We start from the raw sequence: 22,962 nt of genomic DNA, 5'->3' as shown, positions 1-22,962 counted from the left end.
TGTTGTTCTTACAATCACGTGGACCAATATTAGTAACTTAAACAAAACGAATTAGTAATTTTTGTACTAAATATGTAAGTAATAGCTTAAACTTACGTTTTACGGTTTGAGTATTATCATTTAAGTAATCGCACTGAAACTGAAACTGCTTACAAAGTTCATATACCGGTATATATATATATATAGTGAAACCTCTGCTAACGGACACCTCCCGTAACGGACATATTTTGTAATCCCCGAACATTGTAGTAGGGAAAAACATTGACAAACCTCTCTAAAGCGGACACTCTAGTACGGACACGGACAGTCTTTGTCTTTTATAAGTATTATTTACCTTCGTACTACGGACACTGTCTCTAGAAACAAGTTGAAAAGTACATTTTAAGTAATTCATATATATCACCAAGGAAGCACTGTGATAACATTTTGCCTCCTCACCGGCTGTTCAGCAACCCAGGTGAAGCGTCTCTGTTTAACAACACCCTCATGTTCTTTGCATTCCTCTCCCGTCCAACCTGTTTTAGAATAAAAAATTACTGACAGTTGCTCGCCGTCTGAGATGACATGTCATTCTACTGTACCGCTAGAATCTCTAATCAAGCAGACTTTTTTTTTTTTTTTTTTTTTTTGTGCTCGTTTAGGCATATTGTCTCAGTGCCTCTATTTGTAGAAAGAAATCTTTCTTAAATCATTCTGCATTGAATAAGCAATAAAGTGTAAGTTTTTGTGAGCTTTCGAAATGCCAGAGAAAGCGCTAATGTTTAAAAGAAAATCGAATTGATTGAATTTTAGGAGAAAGAAAACAGGTGTGCGAAGGATATCTGGATGTTTTTGTATCGGTAAAACACAAACAACTGAAATAATTAAAAAAAGACAAGACCAGTTAATGAAGTTATGGTGTGAAAATGGCAATGAAAAACAGTGTCGCAGTGCTTGAACAGTATTGTTGCGCAAGTGAATGAAGTAGTTTTTGAATGGTTCTTTAGAGTGCGAAATCAAAACATTGCTGTGTCAGAGTCGATGCAACAAGCTAAGGCTTTGGAGATTGCAGCAGAAATTGGTGTTACAGATTTCAAAACCTCGAACGAGTGGTTAGAGAAATTTCGAATTAGACAAAATTTCTTTCAAAGCGATTTGTGGAGAATCCGAAGATGTCGACATACGTGCAGGTATAGAACGGTTTGATAAATTACGTTAGATTGTTTGTAATTACATATTCCCTTGTTTACTAATTTATGTAAGAAAATATTAAACCCTCTGTAAGACGGACACCTCTCTATAGCGGGCAATTTTTGATTCCTCACGCGTGTCCGCTTTAGAGAGGTTTCACTATATATATATATATATATATATATATATATATATATATATATATATATATATATATATATATATATAAAACTGACATTGGCTTTAATTTCCCCAACATCCTTAAAATTTGCATGACTTACATCCATCCTAATAGGACTTTATCTTTTTTGCAGACCAGAGTTAATGGAGGCTTCTGTACCACCAGAAGCAGATGATGACATAGAGAGTAAGAAAAATAAATCTCGTAGTACAAAATATTCTACACAGATTGGTTTACCGTACCAGGTAGGTAAATCCTTATAGCATACACAGAGCGTAGTGTCTGTGTGATTAAGTTGGTACAGATATATATATTTCTTTGTGATCTACAATGATATTTTTAAAGTTCTTCTTTTTTCATATTTTGCTGATTCTTGCTGCTTTTTTTATGTTGTTGTGTACAGAAAATGTAACTTTCAGTCAGTAAATACAAAATTCAGTTTTAAAAAGTATAGGCCATGTCTTGACTTTAGTGCATATCGGGTAGAAAGTTCTTTAAACTGTGAGGAACATTCAGATTCGTTAAAGGCGTTATGAGTATATCTGTAACTATCATTTCTTGTTACAGGCGTAGTTATATGCATGTGTCCAACTATTTTGTCTTAATCTTGACTGTAACAGAGAGTCACTGTACAATAATATTCGTTCACTTAGTCACATTAAATAAGATTAGGGAAGGAAAGCATTTTAGTTGTGTCAGCGCGTAATTTATAGTTTTATTTTCATAGTTAAGTTGAATGCTATATATATTCTATGTATTGAAATACACGAATTGTTTTTGAAGTAACCATTGAACAGGCTCTATAAATGCGTTTGTAAGATGCGGACAACCTTAATGGGCAAATTATTGTTTTTGGTCGCTCAAAATGACTAACTAGTTTGAATGAGAATAAAATCTGACCACGGCAAACGCTTACTATTGTTACTACCGTTTAGGCAGTGTATCATTACCTTCATCAAATACACTACTAGCATACTGTGTTTGATAAGACAATAATATATTGCCGAATCTAACACAGAGTAGTAATAGTAAGTGTTTGCGTTGTTCAGATTTAATTTATGGTTAAGTTACGCGTAGAAGCTTTTCATTAGTATTAACCAGTGCTTGTAACAAAATGAAGTTTTATCAGTTTATGAAATGTAAAGTCTGATTAGGGATTTTGAACAGTTTGTTTTGCAGGATCATAACTATGGAGCTCCTCCTCCACCAACTCCACCGTTATCTCCTACACCTGTTCAACATCCGTCACCTCCGAAGTCGCCGATATCGTCGACGAAAACGCTCAACTGTGTTGGCCAAATCCATCAGAGTCCTCTGACTTCTGCTTCGCAAAATATGGCCATGCTGAACGTTATGGATGAGGATTCGCGAGCTAGTATTGTGAGTAGTGCTCCGGGTGATCCAGAGCCCGAAGGAGAGGAAACTGAAACGGCGCCGGAGGGTGAGGGAGAAGAAGAAGATAGCGTTACAAGATGTATTTGGTATGTTCGTTATTTCTGAAGCAATTATCATTAACAACTTGTATAAGATACACCTGCTACTTTGTTCCTTTTTAAGTTTAGTGTTCATACTTTATATTGAATATGTAGATATGCAATTGCAGTTTCTTAGCTCAATAAAATTTATGTAGGATAAAACTGCGAAATTAATTTATTGATTGATTTTCAGTGTAGGGTAGTCAAATAGTAATCAATACAATATGTAGAAAGGTTGAATACAGTATTTTTAAATTTTTATCGTCAATATTTACTAGCATTTAGTAGACGTTAATATTTAGTGTACTTCAAGAATTCGATGCCCAAACTCCGGGAGGTAATTCATTATATCAAATGAAAGAAAACAGTTCTAAGAAACATGAATCAGAAAACGCCTCCTTTCATAGTTACAAGTTTTCAAAAATGACGGAAAATTAACTTTAAAGCTCCATAGCTCGAGAACCATGGGACTTAACGTAATTGGGTGAAGAAATTACACAGGAATTAATATGCGCTCTTAACCAAATGTCCTTGTTTCACAATCCTCTGGTACCGGCACAACCAATTGAATATAGAAGAAGAAATGGTACCGGGATACATTTTTAAGTACTAATTAAGGATAAATGACAATATTCAAGTGAATTCTATCTAAAAATTTACTTAAATATTGTAATTTCATTTCTGTGTTAATAATCGAAAATGACTAGTATCACTTTTCTCTTTCATGTACCAGCTATTATTATCAAGAGTTATGCAGTCACACACAGCACACTTTATATTCAAAGGAAGGCTTTTGATAATAAATTAAAATCAAATTTCGATAGTAAAATATATGGTAACTTTTTTTAGAACGTATTATTTATTAACTTGCTTCTGTTCAAAAGTAAAAATGGCAAAAAATAAGTCATACCTTAGAGTTCGACAATCAGTTGTACAATGAAAATATTTAAGGTCGAATGATTAAAGTCTAGTTCGTCGTTGGAATGTACAAATGTATTATAAACAGGTATCTTGGTGTTCAACTGGCAGGGAATTGAATCTATATTTCAGATTTGTCACTGGTTGAGCTATCACTGAATCACTAGAAAAGTAAATTCTTTTGACAGCGCTTAATGGAATTTTGTGAGAACTAAATATATTATGACGGAGCTTTTAGAACGTGTACAGCACTAAACATCTACTTTAAGATACCTTAAGAAAAGTTGATTGTCTGCAAAATAATATTGCAGAGTTGTTAGGTCAACGCAAGCTGTGTAGTAGCGAACACAAGAAAGTGACCATGTTCTATTAGTTCAGCAATAGAAGATAATCCAAAATATGAAAGACTGTTCCAGTTTCAGCATGTTACGTAGGTTGCACGCTACGAATGTACCCTCGTATGAATCAGGATTACTTCAAAGACGTTATTTCAATTGTCATATTGCAGAGGTGATAGGCAAAATTTTAACGATTTGATTTATTCACTAATAGTTTTGATAAATAGTGCTGAATGCGATACGAGTCGAGAAAGCGTTTTTGAGAGGAGTCTCCTTTCCAAGACGAGACAGCTTCAGTTCTCTTGTAAACAGTATTCTTTAGAAGGTGGAACACTAAGTTTTTTTTTTTTTTGTATACATGTACTGTAAAATACAGAAGGACGCAATTGGAGTTGTTATTGATCCAGAATTAGTAGGCTCTGATTATACACTTATCAATCTGTCTACTTTACATCTCTCCCCCAGACTCTACCTTGTTAGTAAATAAATGATAAATGAGATCATGTAAATAGTTATAATTACTTTAAACCTTAAAATAAAAGTTAGTGACGAGTCTGTGTAATAACATTCATTGTAGCCGGGGACGGTAGCGTGGTCCTGTAATTCAATTATTGTAGACGAAATAGTGTGGTGGGGAACAACATATAGTGTAAGAATGATACTTACATGAAAGGCTGTTCAGCCGCCAGCTACACCGGAGCCAAGCCCCGGTCGTGGTTCAGAGCCCACGTTCTAAATATATCCCGCCATGCATAAGATCGATATTGCTTGGGGACGTAAAAAACTCAAATATTAAATTTCTCAGTTCTGGATGATCTCGTATCGTTTCACGCATTGCATTAGGGTGGTTCTTATTTTTCAACAGATTTTTTAATTATTTTTTTTAACTGGTTCAATATCAAACAGAAGAAATCCATGGAAACAGTACCTCCATTGAATAATATTAAATGGCTCTGCAAGCGACCTGAAGTATACACGATGAGGCAAAGGCTTGCTCAGCTTGTAAGCTTGGAACGGCTACAGTGACACCATATTTTGGATTGGAGTGTAGAACTGCATGTATAGTGCCATCATGGTGACCATCTTGAAGTCCTACTTTTTGGATTTAGATCTAGAATTTTTAATAGGAAAAATTTGTCAAATTGTTTTGGGGCTGCTTTTCACTATAAATACACACCTGACGTAATTTCCAACTTACCTATAATCATTTAACAGTTATTACCTTGTTTATTAACTTGTCTTTCCAAACTTAAAATATATTTTTGCCTCAAAAATTCTCTTATTGTATACCGTAAACTCATGGAAAACTTAAGGTCGCTTGCGGCACTATTTAATATTATTCCCAGGCCAAGTAAATTTGTGGAGGACATCATCGTGTTTGTGCGTTTTCTTGGAATACTCCCATTTTCTCATTCCACCAATTTTTCCACTGTCATTCACTTGTTTTATTCATTGTCTCCTTAGCCTAACTGGTATAATAGTAGAACGTTAAACTGAAAGATTTCATTTTTAATAAGACGTATATTTTGTAATTTTTGTTCTTAAACAAGAACACGTTAGTAAATCATTAAAAATGCTACCACACCGTATTTTAGTATCGAAATTTTATTCCATTTTATAATCTTAAACATTTCTTTGAATATAAAATATACTGTGTGTAATTGCATAACTCTTCAAAATAATTTAGCTGCTACATGAAAGGAAAATTTGATATTAGTCGTTTTCAATTACTAACAGAAAAATTTACTTGAATATTGTCTTTCTCCCTGTATCTTAACTTCCTCTACACAAATCGTTGCGCTGTTACCTGAGTTTTGGGAAACATGAATATTTAGGTAGTTCGATGTACTATTTCCCGTGTATTTTCTTGACCCGATTACGAAGAGTCCCATAGTTCTCGAGCTATGGAGCTTTGAAGTTTATTTTCCGCCGTTTTCGTCAACTTACAATTCTGGTTTTTGTATCCATTTTTATTTTATTTTCTTTCATTTGATGTGAGGAATCACCTCCCGGAATTCGGGCATCGAATTTTTGAACATACTGTATATATGTATGTCAAAACATACACACATATATATAATACATATACATAAGTATTATATGTGTGAATTGATGTTGTTTTGTGTATGTTGAATTGAAACTGTTCAAGACGTCAAGAGGAAATTTGTTCTCCACTTAGAAGTTTCAAATAATACATTTTTCAGATAAATAAAATATAAATAATTATATATATATAGCGAAGTTCTTCTTAACGAATATATTACGAAATTGATGATTCTGGAACATTTCAAATTTGAATAACATAATTACACTAGTTATAGGCAAAGGAATTTATCATTCAAATAATACTACTGAAATAGATTAAAATTAGTACTTACTATATTAGTTTCATGTAATTTCTTAACTTGAAGAATTTAGTTACGAATTAATAACGTGTATATGCTCGAGGATTCATATTTAACATAGGAAACAAACTTACTTTACATCCGATGCTTTTGTATCCCTGTCAAAACTCTAATATTCGATACTTCAACCCGCACTGATGCCATAATGGCGAACAATCCTACAGCAAATTGGAAAAAAGTCATCAAGATATTGTGAAGGTTTTAATCCTGTACTAACGAAACATTCCAAGTGTCCACAAAGCAATAAAAGATATTTAACATTTGTTAGTTCGAACTATGTCCATTCATTTTTAAGGTGTAAAATGTGTAGATTTGTCTTGTTTAGATATTTTCGTTTCTCACTACTTGTTTCATTATGTAGACTATTCCCTTAGCATGATCTATTCCAGTCTGTTCACCTATCTACAACATTTGAAAATATTAATCATGTCTTTCCTTTACGGCTCTCTCACAATGTAACTACAGGTGCTTGTTGAGTGCAGAACGCTGTTTCCACAAGATGGTAATGTGCCACTTTTTGCAAATTAAGTAAAACCCTATATACATAGGTACAAATGAACAGTAAAATTTATTTTGTTGTTAAATCTTCTTATTTAGTTCTTGATTATACAATTCCATCGGTGATCTTAACTTCTTAACCATTCAACTCCATCCGTGGTCCCAATTTCCCCCGTCTGCATTACATTTAGAATTTATTGTTGTGAAGAAAAAGATTCAAAACCTCTCTTGCTGTGTTGTTGGTGTACGAGTGTAGGACGCCAATTATATTGATGTCATGTTCAGATTGTTGTAAGTCTCCTGAAAATCCTAAGATATGTTATTTCGCCCTCGTCGAGGTGTTCCTTTTGTCATTGCTTTTTAGAATTTTCTGTATGTACAAGAAACTGAAAAATAATTTCAGGTAATGAACTGATCTCTATAATAAATTTCATATTCCGAAGGTAAATTTTCAACGCTTGTTCCTGATTTCGCTGATAATTGCAAAAGAGCTGGCAATTTTCCTAATTCTTTCTGAAACCCTTTTGTCCATTTTGGTTTTATTGGCCAAATTAATGTGCATTGCTATCTTCACATGATTCTAGATCCTTCTTTCATCTGTATCCCCTGTTTTTCTGAGGGTCGGCCCGTAAAACTTTGGATTTCTCACTTTTTTCACTCTATCGATTGTGCATTGTTTGATTGGCCAATGCTAATATTAATATAAGATGTTCCCTTGTAAGGGAATAGTTCACATAGTGAAATAAGTAATAAGAAATGAAAATATCTAAACGAGGCAAATCTACATTTTACATCTTAAAATGAACGGGCAGAGTGCGAACTGTTAAACGTTAATACTTTTTAGTGCTTTGTGACACTTGGAGTTTTGTTAGTACAGGATTAAAAACTTCGTGATGTCTCAGTGATTTCTTTCAGTTCACGGTAGGCACGGTCGCCGGCTGAAATATCGAATATTAAGTTTAACAGGAATACAGAAATCACTAGGTGTAAGGTGAGTTCCTTTTCTATGTAGTAATGATACGTAAATACAGAGGTAACTTTGCCAACTTGGAATATTTCAAAGAATATTGTCGAGTGATCGTAATTCTAAAAGAGAATGTGAAATTAAGTACGATATCTTATAGGAAATACAAAGTAGGCGAAAAATATTAGAAGATTAAATATAGCGTGAGTATATATTCTTAATAATACTGAGAAGATCCAGACCCCCTGGAAAGAGGAAATGACGGCACCGGAGTTTGAGGGAGAAGAACGCATTATATACGTAGTGATCAGCGTAATTATATAAGTTGAAAGGATGTAACAATTGGACATTCCGTAAAGCTAATATAGTTGGAAAATAATAAATTAATGTAAATCGTAAAATATAAGTGTAGAAAACGTTTTACGTTCGAAACTTGTTATTCCATGACTGATCACTTCCTGTCTTACTGAATTTGTAAGTTTACATTCTTCCATTTTTTGTTTCCTATTGTGTTCCATATTGGCGAACTTTCTGGTTCATGTAGAATAGAGATGGCCACTTGCCAGTTTGGGCTTGGGCTCGTTGTCCACTCGAGTTCGAGCCCTAGGGCCAAACTTGCGAGTTTGGACAACTCCGCGGAATATAATTTCGTATTTGAAAGTAAAAATAAAATTTGATATAGTATAAATACGAATTACAATTTAGGTGAAAAGTTCTAGTTTTAAATGACAAATATGTTAATGCGTATCTGTTGCAATATTTCAAATAGTACATTCGTGGGTTATCTTCTGTACAATGTTTTTCATTTCACAGATTATTTTATCGTCATTTATTTGTACTAATAATTTCGACTTGAGATTAAATGCATAGCTATGGAAGGTTTTTTCATGTCAATTCATGGCTTCGTATTGATACAGTTTTTATTTGCAAGCATTGTCCAAGTAATAAATCTAAAAGGACAGGATTACTTTTTCCGAATATTACTTCATAATTACGTAGTCATCCAGAAAAGTCGTTATATTTATTTACCTCACTTGATATTGTTGTTGGGTAGTTGCACGATTCAGGGTTCTTCAAAGCGCTCAAATAGGAGTGGTTGACAGCAGTGAAGACGGTGGGAATAACTAAAAGTGTTGAGGTTGTTTCTTGTTTTTCTATGTTCTAGATGTGCATAAAAGAACTAAACAATGCTTTTATTCTTTCTTTCTTTGTAGTGATTTCGAGCACGATGACGGATACATGATCTGCTGTGATAAGTGTTCGTGAGTATTAACTTCGTTCATTACATTCAGTAGTATGAATTGGAGACGCCCTCGCTCATTGGTTTCTTAATGATTCCTTCCTCCGAGGAGTTTTAATAGACAGTATTTCGACCATCGTTTGGTCATAGGCTCATAGCCAGCGTGATTTCTTAAAAGGGGACGGAAATGAATATTGAGGAGACAGTGACAAAAACATCAAGGAACACCACAAAACTGTTTATGTATTTATTTATTATGATGAAATTTGTATCAGTGCTACAACTCCTTTAACAGAGAATATAGTATACTAACAAATATTACGGTGTACAAATCAGACTAAAGGTTTGTGTTCGCAGGTAGCCGGTGTGGCCTTCTGTGCAACTGTTCTTTGAAAGAACATCTAATCCCACGCTTTGCATGCGTGTTGTGGTGCAATAATGTAGCACCTGGGTTCAGAATTCTTGAAATGGGAAAAAGCCAATGAGAGAGAGAGGTTTGGTGATCTAGCAAGAAGCTTATCATTTTACGCAGAAGTGAATAAAATGCGCTAAATTGAATTTAATTTTGAAATACAATTGCGAGAATTTCGTATCTGGTTTTGACTCGTTTTAATATTCTCTCCAGTCTGGTTTTGAATCAGTCTTTAAAAAAATCCTCCTATTATTCTGTTCTAGAGGGAGCAAAAATAATTTAGGTTGGGGACTACCTTCTCTAGCCTTTCTCTTGATGCGGGCCTGTTTGGTCATGCTGTTTACTAATAGTTATCATGGCGATTTATTTATTTTTAATCTCTAAATTCATAAGTACATAGGCAACCATTCATTGTGCATTATAGTTAAGCGGTGAGCAGAATATAGAATCATTTTTGTGTGATGATTGCTCAATGCCTGCGACAAGGTTTTATTAGTTCAATCGAATTTTGAAAATTCAAGTAAGAAAGGAGAAGGGTTGAACATATTTCTATTGTTATATGATTCTTTTAAAGCATTGAATGGAAAAGGCGTGGAATTTGATGTATAGAGATTTTTGGTTCACGGATTACTAATTGTTTACGTGAACGAATTCAGTCTGGCTGATGCAGAGGGAGAAGGCAGACAGATACGAAGTGTAATATAGGGATTTCTTAGACTCTGAATCTCATTTGCACAAATTGAATGTGGTTGATGGAGGAGGGCCACCGCCATAACACGTGCGTTCTCTTACCAATTGTCATTATTTAATTTAAATGTTGGGTACACCTGTCCAGTACGTCTTCTTACCACTTCTCACTCCCTCTTCAATGTTGTGTAATATTTTTACTATTTGCTGGTAAGTTTATACGAAATGAAAGGGCAATCAGAAATGTATTATCTGCTTGTGCGTGTATAAGCGCGTGACCTTCACCTTTTTATCTGATACTTCCGAAACATGTACATGTGACTTTGTTTTGCAATAACTGCACTAATGCCTAATTACATTCTATATAACTAATTAAATTGAAAATAAACTTTGCCATCTGACCATGTTTTGAGAAAATAATCTGCGATAACACATGCATATGTACAAAGTATTTTGAAGGAATCCTTAAGTGAACTGATAATTCATTTATCTGTATTTTTCAAACTCTACATTGTGTTATTGTTATAAGCATGTATGTTGTGCTTTCATTAAGTAGTTTTATTTTATTAAGAAGTATTTTATTAATTAATATCTTTCAATAATTATTCGTATATAACTATAGGTTCTACTGATGACTGATATGCAAATAAGTTACCATTTGATATAACAAGATGTCTATCGGTCACGAAAGTCATGAAAAATATTCGAAATGAGAAAACGGTCATGAAAAGGTAAAAGAAGTCGCGAATGCTTGAAAATTCTGTTCAATTCCCACCCAAATTCGCTCTTGAGATTAATGGATTTGTGTTTGCTGTCGGTTAGTTACCAAACAAAACAGGCTATTACAATAAATATTGTAAGGTTCCGCATGTCTTCACATCATGCGATAACCATGTGTGTATTACATGTGTTGGTAGTGAACAAATACAACGCAGACGACAGTACCGAAGAGGTCGCCCACAATCGCCAGCAGTCGGCAGGACGGAGATCACCGAAGGTAGCCGACATTTTAGGATAAAAGACAGCACGCCTCAACAAGCATCAATCTATCCAGGTTGATCAAACCACCTAAAGCCCTAAGGCGCCCGGCCATTGGGTTCCCTTTTCTCTCTCACGACGCCCGGTCAGAGAGAGGAACCTCACCTACAAAGCCCTACGACGTTTGGTCATTGGGTTCCTTCCAGTTTCTTACCTAAAATTATTAGAGGAACTACTTATTGTAATATATTTTTGTATTTAAGAAGATCTTTTATAATAAAAGGTGATGGGAAAGTCCAAATTCCCGTGTACGATAATTGCTCTACCTTACATAAACTGAGAGAATTTTACAATATACTGTAAGAGACGTGAAGTTATTAGCGCTCCAGGGAGCAGCCTTTGAAAGTGAGGAAGATAAAGATAAGTACTAAAGAATATAGGTACTATTATTTGTTTTTGAATGTTACGAAATCTTATGGTTTGGTAAAGAAAATGAAACAACGTGATTTTAAAGTTTTGGAGTATAGTGGAATACATACGGAACTTAGCGTGTTATTTCCATTCAGAAATAAATAAATAAAATGTGATATACTATTTGGCAGCTCCATTGTACTACCATGAGCAAAATAAATGACGCGTCTCTTTATTTTGAAGTTTTTTGAAAATATCTCCGTTTTCTTTATATGTTCGAAATCTCGGAAGGTTTCCCCAGCAGGACAGGTTAAGAACAAACCCGTTTTTAATATTTGTGTTAGATATTAGCTTAAAATAAAGAAATTAGAAGCAAAAAACATTAAATCGACAGAAATCTCGAGAATTACCAACTCTGCTAAAGTGGGAAATTTTCAAGAACGCGAGGGAATTCTGCAGTTCAACACGAAGCAGCGACATCTATGTCAGTGAGAGAAGCGTGGATTAGATCTACAAACGAAAATTTTAACGAAATATTTCTAGTATGTCTTATTATATGCATTATCAGCGAACTCCAAATATATGAATCTATGCTAAGTATTAACGTATAGATAGTGCAAATAGTGGAAATTACCTATGGAAAAAGACGAATTGTTAGCCCAATCGTAGTGAAAAATCGTCTTTACTGTAGAACAGGTTCAGCTTACGTAAGAAAGCAAATAGCTCAGCTAGATAAAGCAACGAGTTTGTATACCGAAGGTAGACGGTTCGAATCCCGTGAAGGACTGTTGTCATTTTTATCACTAAGGTTATTTTATTTATTTTTTATTTGGGAAAGAATCAAATTGTAACATATGTGTAAAACTCATGACGATACCAAAAAAAAAAAAAGAGAGAGAGAAAATATCGTCGCATTTGCATTAGTGTCTCTAATTTTTGTTTGCAAATAGATTCGTAATTATTTCCCCTGTGCTCACTGATGCATAACGAATGTTTTCCAGTAAATGTTAATTCTAATTTGGAGAATTTTATAGTTTCAGAATTTTCTACGTAGTCTTCTATCTACGTGTTTGGATATTTTGATAACAGATTTCCCTATTAAATGTTTAATTTTCTCTATAAATATTTGTCTTAAATTGAAATTGTTTTGAATTTACTACATAAGCAAAGTTGCCCGAAGGAGGAGAGCTCAAGTAGTAGATATTCTACGTAAAAGCAACCTATTGTATAATGATGATGCTTCTTACCTTCAGCACATAATCTTAACGTTAGAGAGTCAGAGAGAGAAAAATCCTGTTTTTTTTTCCCCTATGACCACTCATCTTAAAGCTCTACCTATAATGATTCGTGTCACATAATTTCGGCTCTCCAAAGACATTCATATTTATTATTATTATTATTATTATTATTATTATTATTATTATTATTATTATTATTCCTGAATATGCCACCATTACATAATGTTGTAACTTTAAACATCTTAGTTTATAGTACTTTCTTTAGTAATAATTTGAGCAACCACGTCACAAAATTTAAAATGTATGAGGGGGCACGACGTTTTATTTCCCCTCCTCTCTTTTCAGCACCCTCCAACACAAGGTATATAATTTCTGAGAAGCAGGGCAGACAAAATGAATAAGAAATATATTTAGAGCATCCTTTCCTCCTTCGTGAATGTAATATCACGTAGCATTTTTTATTCTACTGAAGACGACCCTAGGCCGTTATGGTTAGGTAACAAAAGAAATACCTAATATATTTATAGCGCCCCTTAACTGTAATATTACCTCTTCTTTATTTGTTCGAGGCTTCCCTACACAACCAAGGGTGACAAAAAGAATAAGAAAAGTGTCTAAAGATTACAAAAGACTTTATAGTTTGTCAGAAACAAGGCAGTATATACACAACATTGCTTTCGTTAACAAGTGTTTCACCCTTCAGTCGCTTATAAAATTAGGCAGAATAACTTTTGCCGATCATTGTTCTAGAGGGATTTGTCCAGGATGGTTTGTTGTCGAGCTAATAACGATGAGTATGTTTATTTACATCACTGTTAAAGAAATAGCAAACTTTCTGAAAGGAACTTACTTAGGAAACAGATCTTCCTTCTACTTAGCCAGAGCTCACTCTGAAAAATTGCAACTGGCGTTCTGAGTGAAAGTTCTATGGGACTATTAGAAAAATATATTCCCGTTTCCACGCTGATGGTAGAATTTCTTAAACCGTTATTGAATTACGTTCGAAGGGTAAGCGTAAATAGCGCCCCCGCAACAATGTGGCGTGGGGACCGCACAAGCTGCAAGGCCAAAAAGTATACAGAAAGTACGCAGGGGCGGAGCAGGCCAAATTTTCACACGGGCAAAGTGACTTTTTGGCGCCCTTCCCCTAGTAGTAGCCTATATTTTACATTTTATCATAGTGTTTTTAATAGTTCATTTCAGATTTTGCTTTGGGTGACGGCAAGACCTCTTGATATAAGTAAAATTTCGCGTTTTTCACTGATTTACTACTATTCTAATGATAAAATCTATATACATCTCAAACTCAGGGGGGGGGCAAATGCCCCTCCCTGCTCTCCCTAAATGACGCCCCTGTTTTAAACCCATTTTCAAAAAGAAATCCTTACCTAGGAAAACTTCACAAAGAATATGGCCCGCTATAAACAATACCAACTCCACCCCCCCCCTGGTCTAGTGGCTAGCACGCCTGCCTTCTGTGGTACCGGGTCCAATTCCCGGTGGATTACTGTTGAACGATAAAAGTGGTTCGGATTCCACTATAATTAGTATCCACATCTCCCTTGCCCATTAAGGCATAACCGTGGAACGCTAAACTCAAGCAAACAAACAAACAATACTTAATTCCCGGCACTCTTTATTCTACATGCCATCTCTCAATTTTTCGATACAGCCCCCTTAGTACTATGAAACTCTCTTCTTCCATAGTGAAATGGAAAAAGATCATATAATTGCCACTACTTTACAAGAATATAAACCAAAAACGTCAGTAGAAAGCACATTATAAAATTTACTTTTTGAGGCTCGTTTTGGTGCCCCTCTTTCTCTGGCGCCCCGGGCAGTCGCCCGGCCCTTAGTCCGCCCTTGAAAGTACGGACGCATAACTAAGGACTGCGGAGGAGAGGTTAACCTTCATGTTATGCCACTGGTTTGACGTGTTTGAAATGTTCAGTAAGTGATCGGTTAGTGAAATAATTTCGACGGTTACTGATGTTTAAAGTTTAGCTAAGACAAAGCTACCTAATCAAATACATTTGATATCGGGATGTCACAATTTGATTTTTCCTCACACAAAAAAGATAAAAACAATAGTAATAAAAACCCTTACTCGTACTGGGCTCCTAACTAACAACCTAATTCTTACAGACTAGTTGCTCTGACCAACTGAGTTTCGATTTCTTACGCGAAAGAAGTCTGTTATATTAAGAGGCATGCTTTTCATTATCAAAACTGTTCGAAGTAATACGAACATGGCTTAAGAACAGAGACGGAACTGAATTACCACTCGATTGACCTTGAGGGCAAATCACCAAAGCGTAGCTATACGCGTAAGTTCAGCATGCATTTCTCTGGAGTTGTGTTCAGTATTCCTATCTGCCAGTCATGCTTGTTCGTAGGAGTAATATGTTACAAACCTGACTTTTCGATACAGCACAATAGCAAAAGAATAAAAGGGAAGGAATTCTTGCCCTTGTGAACGTTGGATACCACCATGTGCAATAAAACTGTCGCGTCTCCTTGAAGTGATATTTTATCGAAAATAACTCGTTTTCCTTTATATAGTCTATCCGAAGTTTTTGAGGGTTTCAAAATGAGGAAATGTTACTGACAAACAAGGACGCATCTAGGGGTGGGTCCAGGGGGTCCGGACCCCCTCTGAAACCCCAACTTTTCTGTAAATTTAGCCTAATTTTGGGGATTATCTTTTAAAATTTTATTATAATTTATCCTCATATTGAAGTCGGACCCCTCCCGAAATAAATTACTGCATACGCGTCTCTGACAATTTTCAATATATTCGTTAAATAATAAAGTAAAATAACTAAATTAGGAGCAAAAAGCAATAATAATAATAATAATAATAATAATAATAATAATTGAAGCGAGCTTAACGAGTTTCAACCGTACGACTCAACCAACGTTTGGGTGCCTGTTCGTTCCTCTCATAAAAGACATTTCATTTTAATGAAACTAGTAAGTGCCTTCTTTTAGCTCTGCGGAGTAACTATTGCTTGGAATATGAATCTGCAAAACATAAGAGGTAAAATTAACCAAATGGTGCAAGTTTCCACTTATATATATAAAACAATTTTGCAATATCAACTACGTGAATCTTGTCCCATAAAAAAGCCGAAACCCCTACACCGAAGAGCCCTCCGAGATTTGATCATTGTCCACACGGACTGAAATTGTCATTTGAAGCCAAGACTTTAATATGAAGCCAATAATTTCTTTAAAATAGACGGAAAATTCGGAAGTTATAAGCATTTTCATATTTTTGCCTTTTCCCATAAGGGAGCCGTAGCCCCCTATACTGAAGAGCCCCCCCCCCCCCGGAGATTTGATCATTGTCCACTCGGACTGAATTTGTCATTTGGAACCAACACTTTAATACGAAGCAAAACATTTCTTTAAAATAGACGAAAAATTCGAAAGTTATAAACATGTTAATAATTTTGCCTTTTCTCATAAGGGGGCCGTATTAGCCTACACTGAAGAGCCCCACGAGATTTGATCATTGACCACTTGGACTGAAATTCTCATTTGAAACCAAAACTTTAATATGAAGCCAAAAATTAAACTTTTACATCAATTTAAACTGACTGGGTTCCGGTTCCCCCCACTATTGTTTAGTTTAGTTAAGTGGTAATTTGTGACAGCTTCACATCATCAAAAGAATGTTTCACTTCCCCTCCCCTCCCCCAGGAGTTCGTGCTGGATCCACCACTGGAATCAATAGACACTTTTCCTATTCTTTTTGTCACCCTTGATTGTGTAGGGGCTCTCTCGTACAAATAAAGAAGTGGTAATATTACAATCAAGGGGCGCTATATATTAGGTATTTTTTTAGTTACCTACCCCTAACCGCAAAGGGCCATCTTTCGTAGAATAAAAAATATTACGTGATATTCCAATCATGAAAGGGGAGAAGATGCTGTAAATATATTTCTTATTCATTTTGTCTGTCCTGCTTATCAAAAATTACTTTCTGTTGGAAGGGTACTGAAATGAGAGGGGCAAAATAAAAAGTAGTACCCCCTCCTACATGGTTGCTCAAATAAGTACTAAAGAAAGCATTTTAAACTAAGATATTTAAGATTTAAACTAGGAAACTAACATATCCTTACATTATGTAAGGATGGCATATTCAGGATTATTATTATTATTATTATTATTATTATTATTATTATTATTATTATTATTATTATTATTATTATTATTATTATTATTTGAATGTTTTTGGAGCACCGAAATTTTGTGAGACGAACAATGATATGTAGAGGTTTAAGATGGGTGGTCATAGAGGAGGAAAAACAGGATTTTTCTCTCTCTGACTCTCTAACGTAAAGATTATGTGCTGAAGGTAAGAAGCATCATCATTCTACAATAGGTTGCTTTTACGTAGAATATCAATTACTTGAGTTCTCCTCTTTGGGTCTACTTACCTTATGTAGTAAATTCAAAACAATTTCAATTCAATACAAATACATTGTAAAACTTTTCCGTAATTAAACATCTAAGGCAGTGGTGTCCAATTATAATAAGCCTGAGGGCCATAACTGTCTTTACTAGTAAGGTGGAGGGCCGCAGCTAATAATAATAATAATAATAATAATAATAATAATAATAATAATAATAATAATAATAATAATAATAATAATAATAATAATAATAATAATAATAATAATAATTATTATTATTATTATTATTATTATTATTATTATTATTATTATTATTATTACACTACAAAAGAAAAATATAAAAAATATATGCGAAATTTAACATTCCTATTCAATGTGACTAATGAGGGTGACTAGCAGCGTTTACAAGGGCTGGGGTATCTACATCCATTCCTCTTGTAAAAGATGTAACCCGCAGATGTAAGAGAGAAGAATCTCCAAGGCAGCTTCTGGAGCGATTCTTTGCAATTTTCATGGTGGAAAATGCACTTTCGCACAGATAAGTACTACCAAACAGTGACACTATTTTCCAACACAACACACAAAAGCTAGGGAAACGTTTGTTAGAAAGTAGTCTGAAAAATCTACTCCTTTCTTTGTTCTTGTCTGAAACAATGGGTCAGACTGAAAGTCACAAAGTTCGAGCTGTAAGTTTGGAGCTTGTTCTTCGATGTTTATTGTCAATGCATTAGTAAATAATGCTATGCCGTTTTTTTAATTTGTCAAAATCTGAGAATCTCGCATTAAATCCATTTATGATACTCTCGATGTTTCTACAGAACTCAGAAAAATTAAACGCTTCCTTTTCAAAATCTAATGTCAGACGATTGCAGCTTGGAAAGTATGCTAAATTGTGTTTATCACAAGAAGTGGTGTATTTCTTGCGCGCTATGGCTTCTAGGCAAAGTTCGAGGAAGAAAGGGTCTGATTTAAAAAGCTAGATCAAATATAAATTCGTTCATTGAAGTAATCGTCCCTTTCAGCAACGGTTACATTACTGACTCCAGTGTTGTCTTGGATGCCTGCTCCTTTTTGTTGTATAGAAGCGCTAAATGGATGCCTTATTCCGAAAGAAGAGTGGAAACATTAAATGAATGAATGAATATAAATTAAAATATTATCAGTTATAACAATCGTAAATCATGAAAGCTTTGTGGGCCGCAGGAAATGGTTTGGCGGGCCGCATGCGGCCCGCGGGCCGCCATTTGAACAGCCCTGATCTAGGGAAAATTAAACATTTAATAGGGACATCTGTTAGCAAAATATCCAAACACGTAGATAGAAGACTATCTAGTGAGAAATATTGTGAAACTTTATAAAATTCTCCAAATTAGAATTAACATTTACTGGGAAACATTCGTTATGCGCCAGAGAGCATATGGTGAGCAGTGAGCACAGGGGAAATAATTACGAAACTGTTTGCAAACAAAATTAGGGACGCTAATGCAAGTGCGACAACGGCATTTTTTCTTTTTTTGGTATCGTCATGAGTTTTACAGAAACGTTACAATTTGATTCTTTCCCACATAAAAAAATAAATAAAATAACCGTAGTGTAGTGATAAAAATGACAACGGCATTTCCATGGGATCGAACCCGCTACCTTCAGCATACAGACTCGTTGCTTTAACTAACTGAGCTATTTGCTTTTTACGTGAACTAAGCCTGTTCCAGTAAAGACGATATTTCATTACGATCGTCCTACCAATTCGTCCTTTTCCATAGATAATTTCCACTATTTGCTCTATCTTTATGTTAATACTTAGCATATATTCATATATTTGGAGTTTGCAGATAATGCATATAATAAGACATACTAGAAATATTCGTTAAAAGTTTAGTTTGTAGATTTAATCCACATTTCTCTCAATGACATAGATGTCGCTGCTTCGTGTTGAAATGCAGAATTCCCTCGTGTTCTTGAAAATTTCCCACTTTAGCAGAGTTGGTAATTCTCGAGATTTCTGTCGATTTAATGTTTTTTGCTTCTAATTTATTTATTTTAAGCTAATATCTAACACAAATATTAAAAACGGGTTTGTTATTAACCTCTCCTGCTGGGGAAACCTTCCGAAATTTCGAACATATAAAGAAAACGGAGATATTTTCAAAAAAACTTCAAAATAAAGAGACGCGTCATTTATTTTGCTCATGGTAGTACAGTATGTTGTTTTTCACTTACAAGGAAAGCTGTCCAATTCCTCGATGAGTATCCCATTGAAACTTGCACAAGTGGAAGGACATGTTGAAACATGGAAATATGCTTACTCGTACGATTCGCAACGTCCTCGAACAGGAAGTAGAATGATCTTCCCCCCATAGCCCCTGAAAGTTATGTACTCTGGTCATACATGCCAGAATGTGATACATTGGAACTTGTTTTGTCACGAAGACAAATATTGCTAACTCAGGATGATAACAGTCGATTGGGATCTCTAGTACGTCATTGATGCTAATCCATGTCAAATGGAACACGATACGCGATCGTAAGTTCCCAAGCGAACATGTTTACCCGGTGGAGAATAGGGACACGCTGAAAGCACAACGCGAAAATGGCTTTCTTTTATTATAATTGTTATTAGTATAACTTCTATTAATATTATTATTAGTAGTAGTATTAGTAGTAGTAGTATGATTAGTATTATTAGTATGAGCAGTATGATGAGTAAAAATAATAATAATGAGAAGACAACAAATGTATTGTTGGGTCCGTTAAGTAACGAAGGACTTCGGCCCATCTTGCGTGTCTTCTATATGCTTGCGTGCACTGCTATATAAAGGTTTTAAAATCCAAAAAACAACCATACCTCAGCTGGGTTCGAAGTCTGGACAATTGAGTCGCTGGCTTGAAGCCTCAACCAACACGAACATGAGGTCGGCAATAAGACAGAAAAGATGACAAAGAAATAATAATAATAATAATAATAAAATTAATAATAACAAGCTAGTGGGTGTCATTGGGTTTCCAGCCAAATATAAACGGGCCCGGAGATCTATCTACAACTTCGTTGGATGTAATCAGAAGTGATTTTTGAGTAGCAGAAAGAAGTTAAAGAGCATTCCCAATAATATACTCGGAGTTGACAGGCCATTATGAGCACGTATATACGCAGGTTTATCTCACTTCCGGTTAGAAATCTCGGACCGGAAGTGGTCGCAGGGCAGCCGAATTCACATATTCTGGGTTCTCAGGGTATAAGGAGTATAGGTCGTTCAGAGTTAAGTCTGTACTGTGGTTGCTTATGGGCTTTTACTTCTGCGTACTTACACTCTTAAACAGAACAGATTTCACTAGTGTAGTTTATCGTGAATATTACCTTGTGAAGTCTGATGAAATAGCTATTGAGTTAGTAAATGGAGAAATTTGTAGATTGAGGCAGTAAATTTATAACTATTTCCCTGGTGTGTCAGCAGTGGTTGATTTGTTTTTTGTTTTTTCTTACAGAGTATGGCAACATGTTGATTGCATGGGAATTGACCGATCGAATATTCCTGATGAATATATGTGTGAACAGTGTCAGCCACGAAAAGTGGATAGGCATAAAGCAAGAACCTTACAGTTACGAAAACGTGAGGAACTCAATACAGACTCTAGTTCTTCTGATAGTGTGGAAGAAACTGTTAGTGTAAGTGCAAAGCGAAAACAAACTCAGAGAAAAAGTGAACCCAAGCGAGTGAGAAAACCTAAAAGAGAACCAGTGAAAGAACAGCGAGTGAGGGAGAGGAGAACAAACAGGAGGAAGGAAAGTAAAGCGGAGAATAAACGAACACCAACTAAAAGAAGGGTAAGTAGTCTCAAATGAGATATTCTAGTTACTCATGCTAAAAAAAATGTACATACAGTGAGAACGTGACTGCTATGATGGCAACATGTTAGTAAAAATATTGAAAGAATAATTGGGTATTAAATCGTTTCGTTACGAAAGTGTCGTATTTAGAGGTTCGACTCCTACAAGAAATTGCATGATACGTACAGTAGTTCTGTTTATTACTACTAACTGTTTACTAGGGCATATATATTTGAAATTGTATGTCTAAATATATCCCTAACTGTAGTTATTGGAAACTTCATAATAATAATTCATAGTATAAGTACAGAACTGCTGGAGATGGTTTCTAATAGCAAATACACCAAACGTTCTGATATACCTAAGTCGATAAGAGTTTGAAAGGATAAAACTAAGCAATAATTCTGAAAAGATTTATGCTTAGCAAAATTCATAGCTATTAAAAATCGAACTAAATGAATCTTATTCTTAGACCAGTGATAGTAAACTATTCTTTAAAGAAACGTATGTTACTCTTAAATGTTCTTACATAGAAAATTTCAATTACGTTTGACTGTCCTTTATCAAAACTAACTACGGTATGTGTTATCTGGTGACAGAAGTAATTTTTCACATTCGTTAACTTCCGAGTCACAAGTTAGAAAAAGGTGTATACGTTGCAGAAGTTGATATAAAATATGTATGTATGTTTGCTGATTAATTTGTGTGCATCAAATAAAAAATCTATAATTAAGATTCACTTGCTTTGACCTGGTAATTAGACAAATAAAAAAATTAAGTAATTGTGATGAATGAAGCTCAGTGTACCCAGTTAAACTAGGAGCTTTTAAAAACTATTAAATATAATAGAGCTATCTGAAATTATTAATTTGTAGATGTAGCGTTTCATGGTGGCTGTTAATTTTGTAAAGCTCTCGATGCATTGGAAAATCCAGATTATCTTTTTATGAAATTAGGTCTTCCCTTTATCTCAGTTCATCAAAATCTTTGCTTCGTAATCAGTATATATGATATACTTATTATTTCCGTTCTTTTGAATGTACTTCTCTTGGTAGAATAAGCGTAAAGTTGCTGTAGATCAAGTGGATGAAGAAACGCAAGATTCATGGGACCATGCCACGATGCAGTTAAGACAATGGATTGATAACTATGAAGAAGCAGTAACAAATCATTATTCCCCTGAATTGAGAGCTCGCATTGGAAGCATCAAAGTGAATGGTATTCATTCTGATTTCAAAACCATTCATGGAGCAGCAAAGTGTCGTACAAATCTCTTAGAGCCAGGAGTGAAGGTAGGTTGTATGCATCATTTATAATTAGGTTAATAATTTAGAAAATAAATGTTGATTCTTGAGGAAAAGTTCATTGAAGATATGTGATTGGGAAAGCGATATGTCATCACAAACTTCTTCCTGTACACTACACCGTGTAAGATCGAATCTCTTAAGATGAGCAAGATAAATCACCTTCACGGAGTAAATCGAGTTCTGGTTTGGGAAACTTAAGAATTTGATAGGTTAAGCAGAACAGAAAGGAAGAGAATGAAGATAAATCGTCAAGAGGGTAGATAACAATCCTCAATACATTTGGTTTGCTCAAGTTTTTTAAGGCGGGGGGGGGGGGGAGGGATAGGTGATGGAAGTTTCTAGTTTTTCTCGAGCTACAGTTACTTGTTTCGTATAAAATTCAACTATCTGTAATTTTGAGTCGAATTATTCACATTTGCAGTAATTTGTTAATCTTTATTTCCCTATGAAGTTTTTGATTTCTTTTTTTCTGTACTTAAAAAAATGTATCAAG

The 22,962-nt window shown here is 34.8% G+C and overlaps 1 protein-coding gene across 3 annotated transcripts in view; it reads left to right on the top strand.

The window, feature by feature from the left end:
* Nucleotides 1–22,962, top strand: part of LOC145673251 (uncharacterized) — a 98,685-nt gene that overhangs the window by 41,465 nt on the left and 34,258 nt on the right. For 2 of the 3 annotated variants that reach the window (XM_081742771.1, XM_081742768.1), the window contains exons 3-7: nucleotides 1,485–1,596; nucleotides 2,519–2,832; nucleotides 9,164–9,211; nucleotides 20,820–21,159; nucleotides 22,218–22,454. In XM_081742771.1, coding sequence (XP_081598897.1) covers nucleotides 1,485–1,596; nucleotides 2,519–2,832; nucleotides 9,164–9,211; nucleotides 20,820–21,159; nucleotides 22,218–22,454 — 1,051 coding nt within the window. The remainder of the gene's footprint in view (nucleotides 1–1,484; nucleotides 1,597–2,518; nucleotides 2,833–9,163; nucleotides 9,212–20,819; nucleotides 21,160–22,217; nucleotides 22,455–22,962) is intronic. The other variant, XM_081742770.1, reaches the window with a different exon arrangement.

The sequence above is a fragment of the Thermobia domestica genome, chromosome 16 (genome assembly GCF_964235325.1).
Source record: "Thermobia domestica chromosome 16, izTheDome1.hap1.1, whole genome shotgun sequence".
Taxonomy (NCBI): domain Eukaryota; kingdom Metazoa; phylum Arthropoda; class Insecta; order Zygentoma; family Lepismatidae; genus Thermobia; species Thermobia domestica.
Note: the sequence above shows the minus strand (reverse complement) of the source record. Positions and strands in the feature narration are given on the sequence as shown.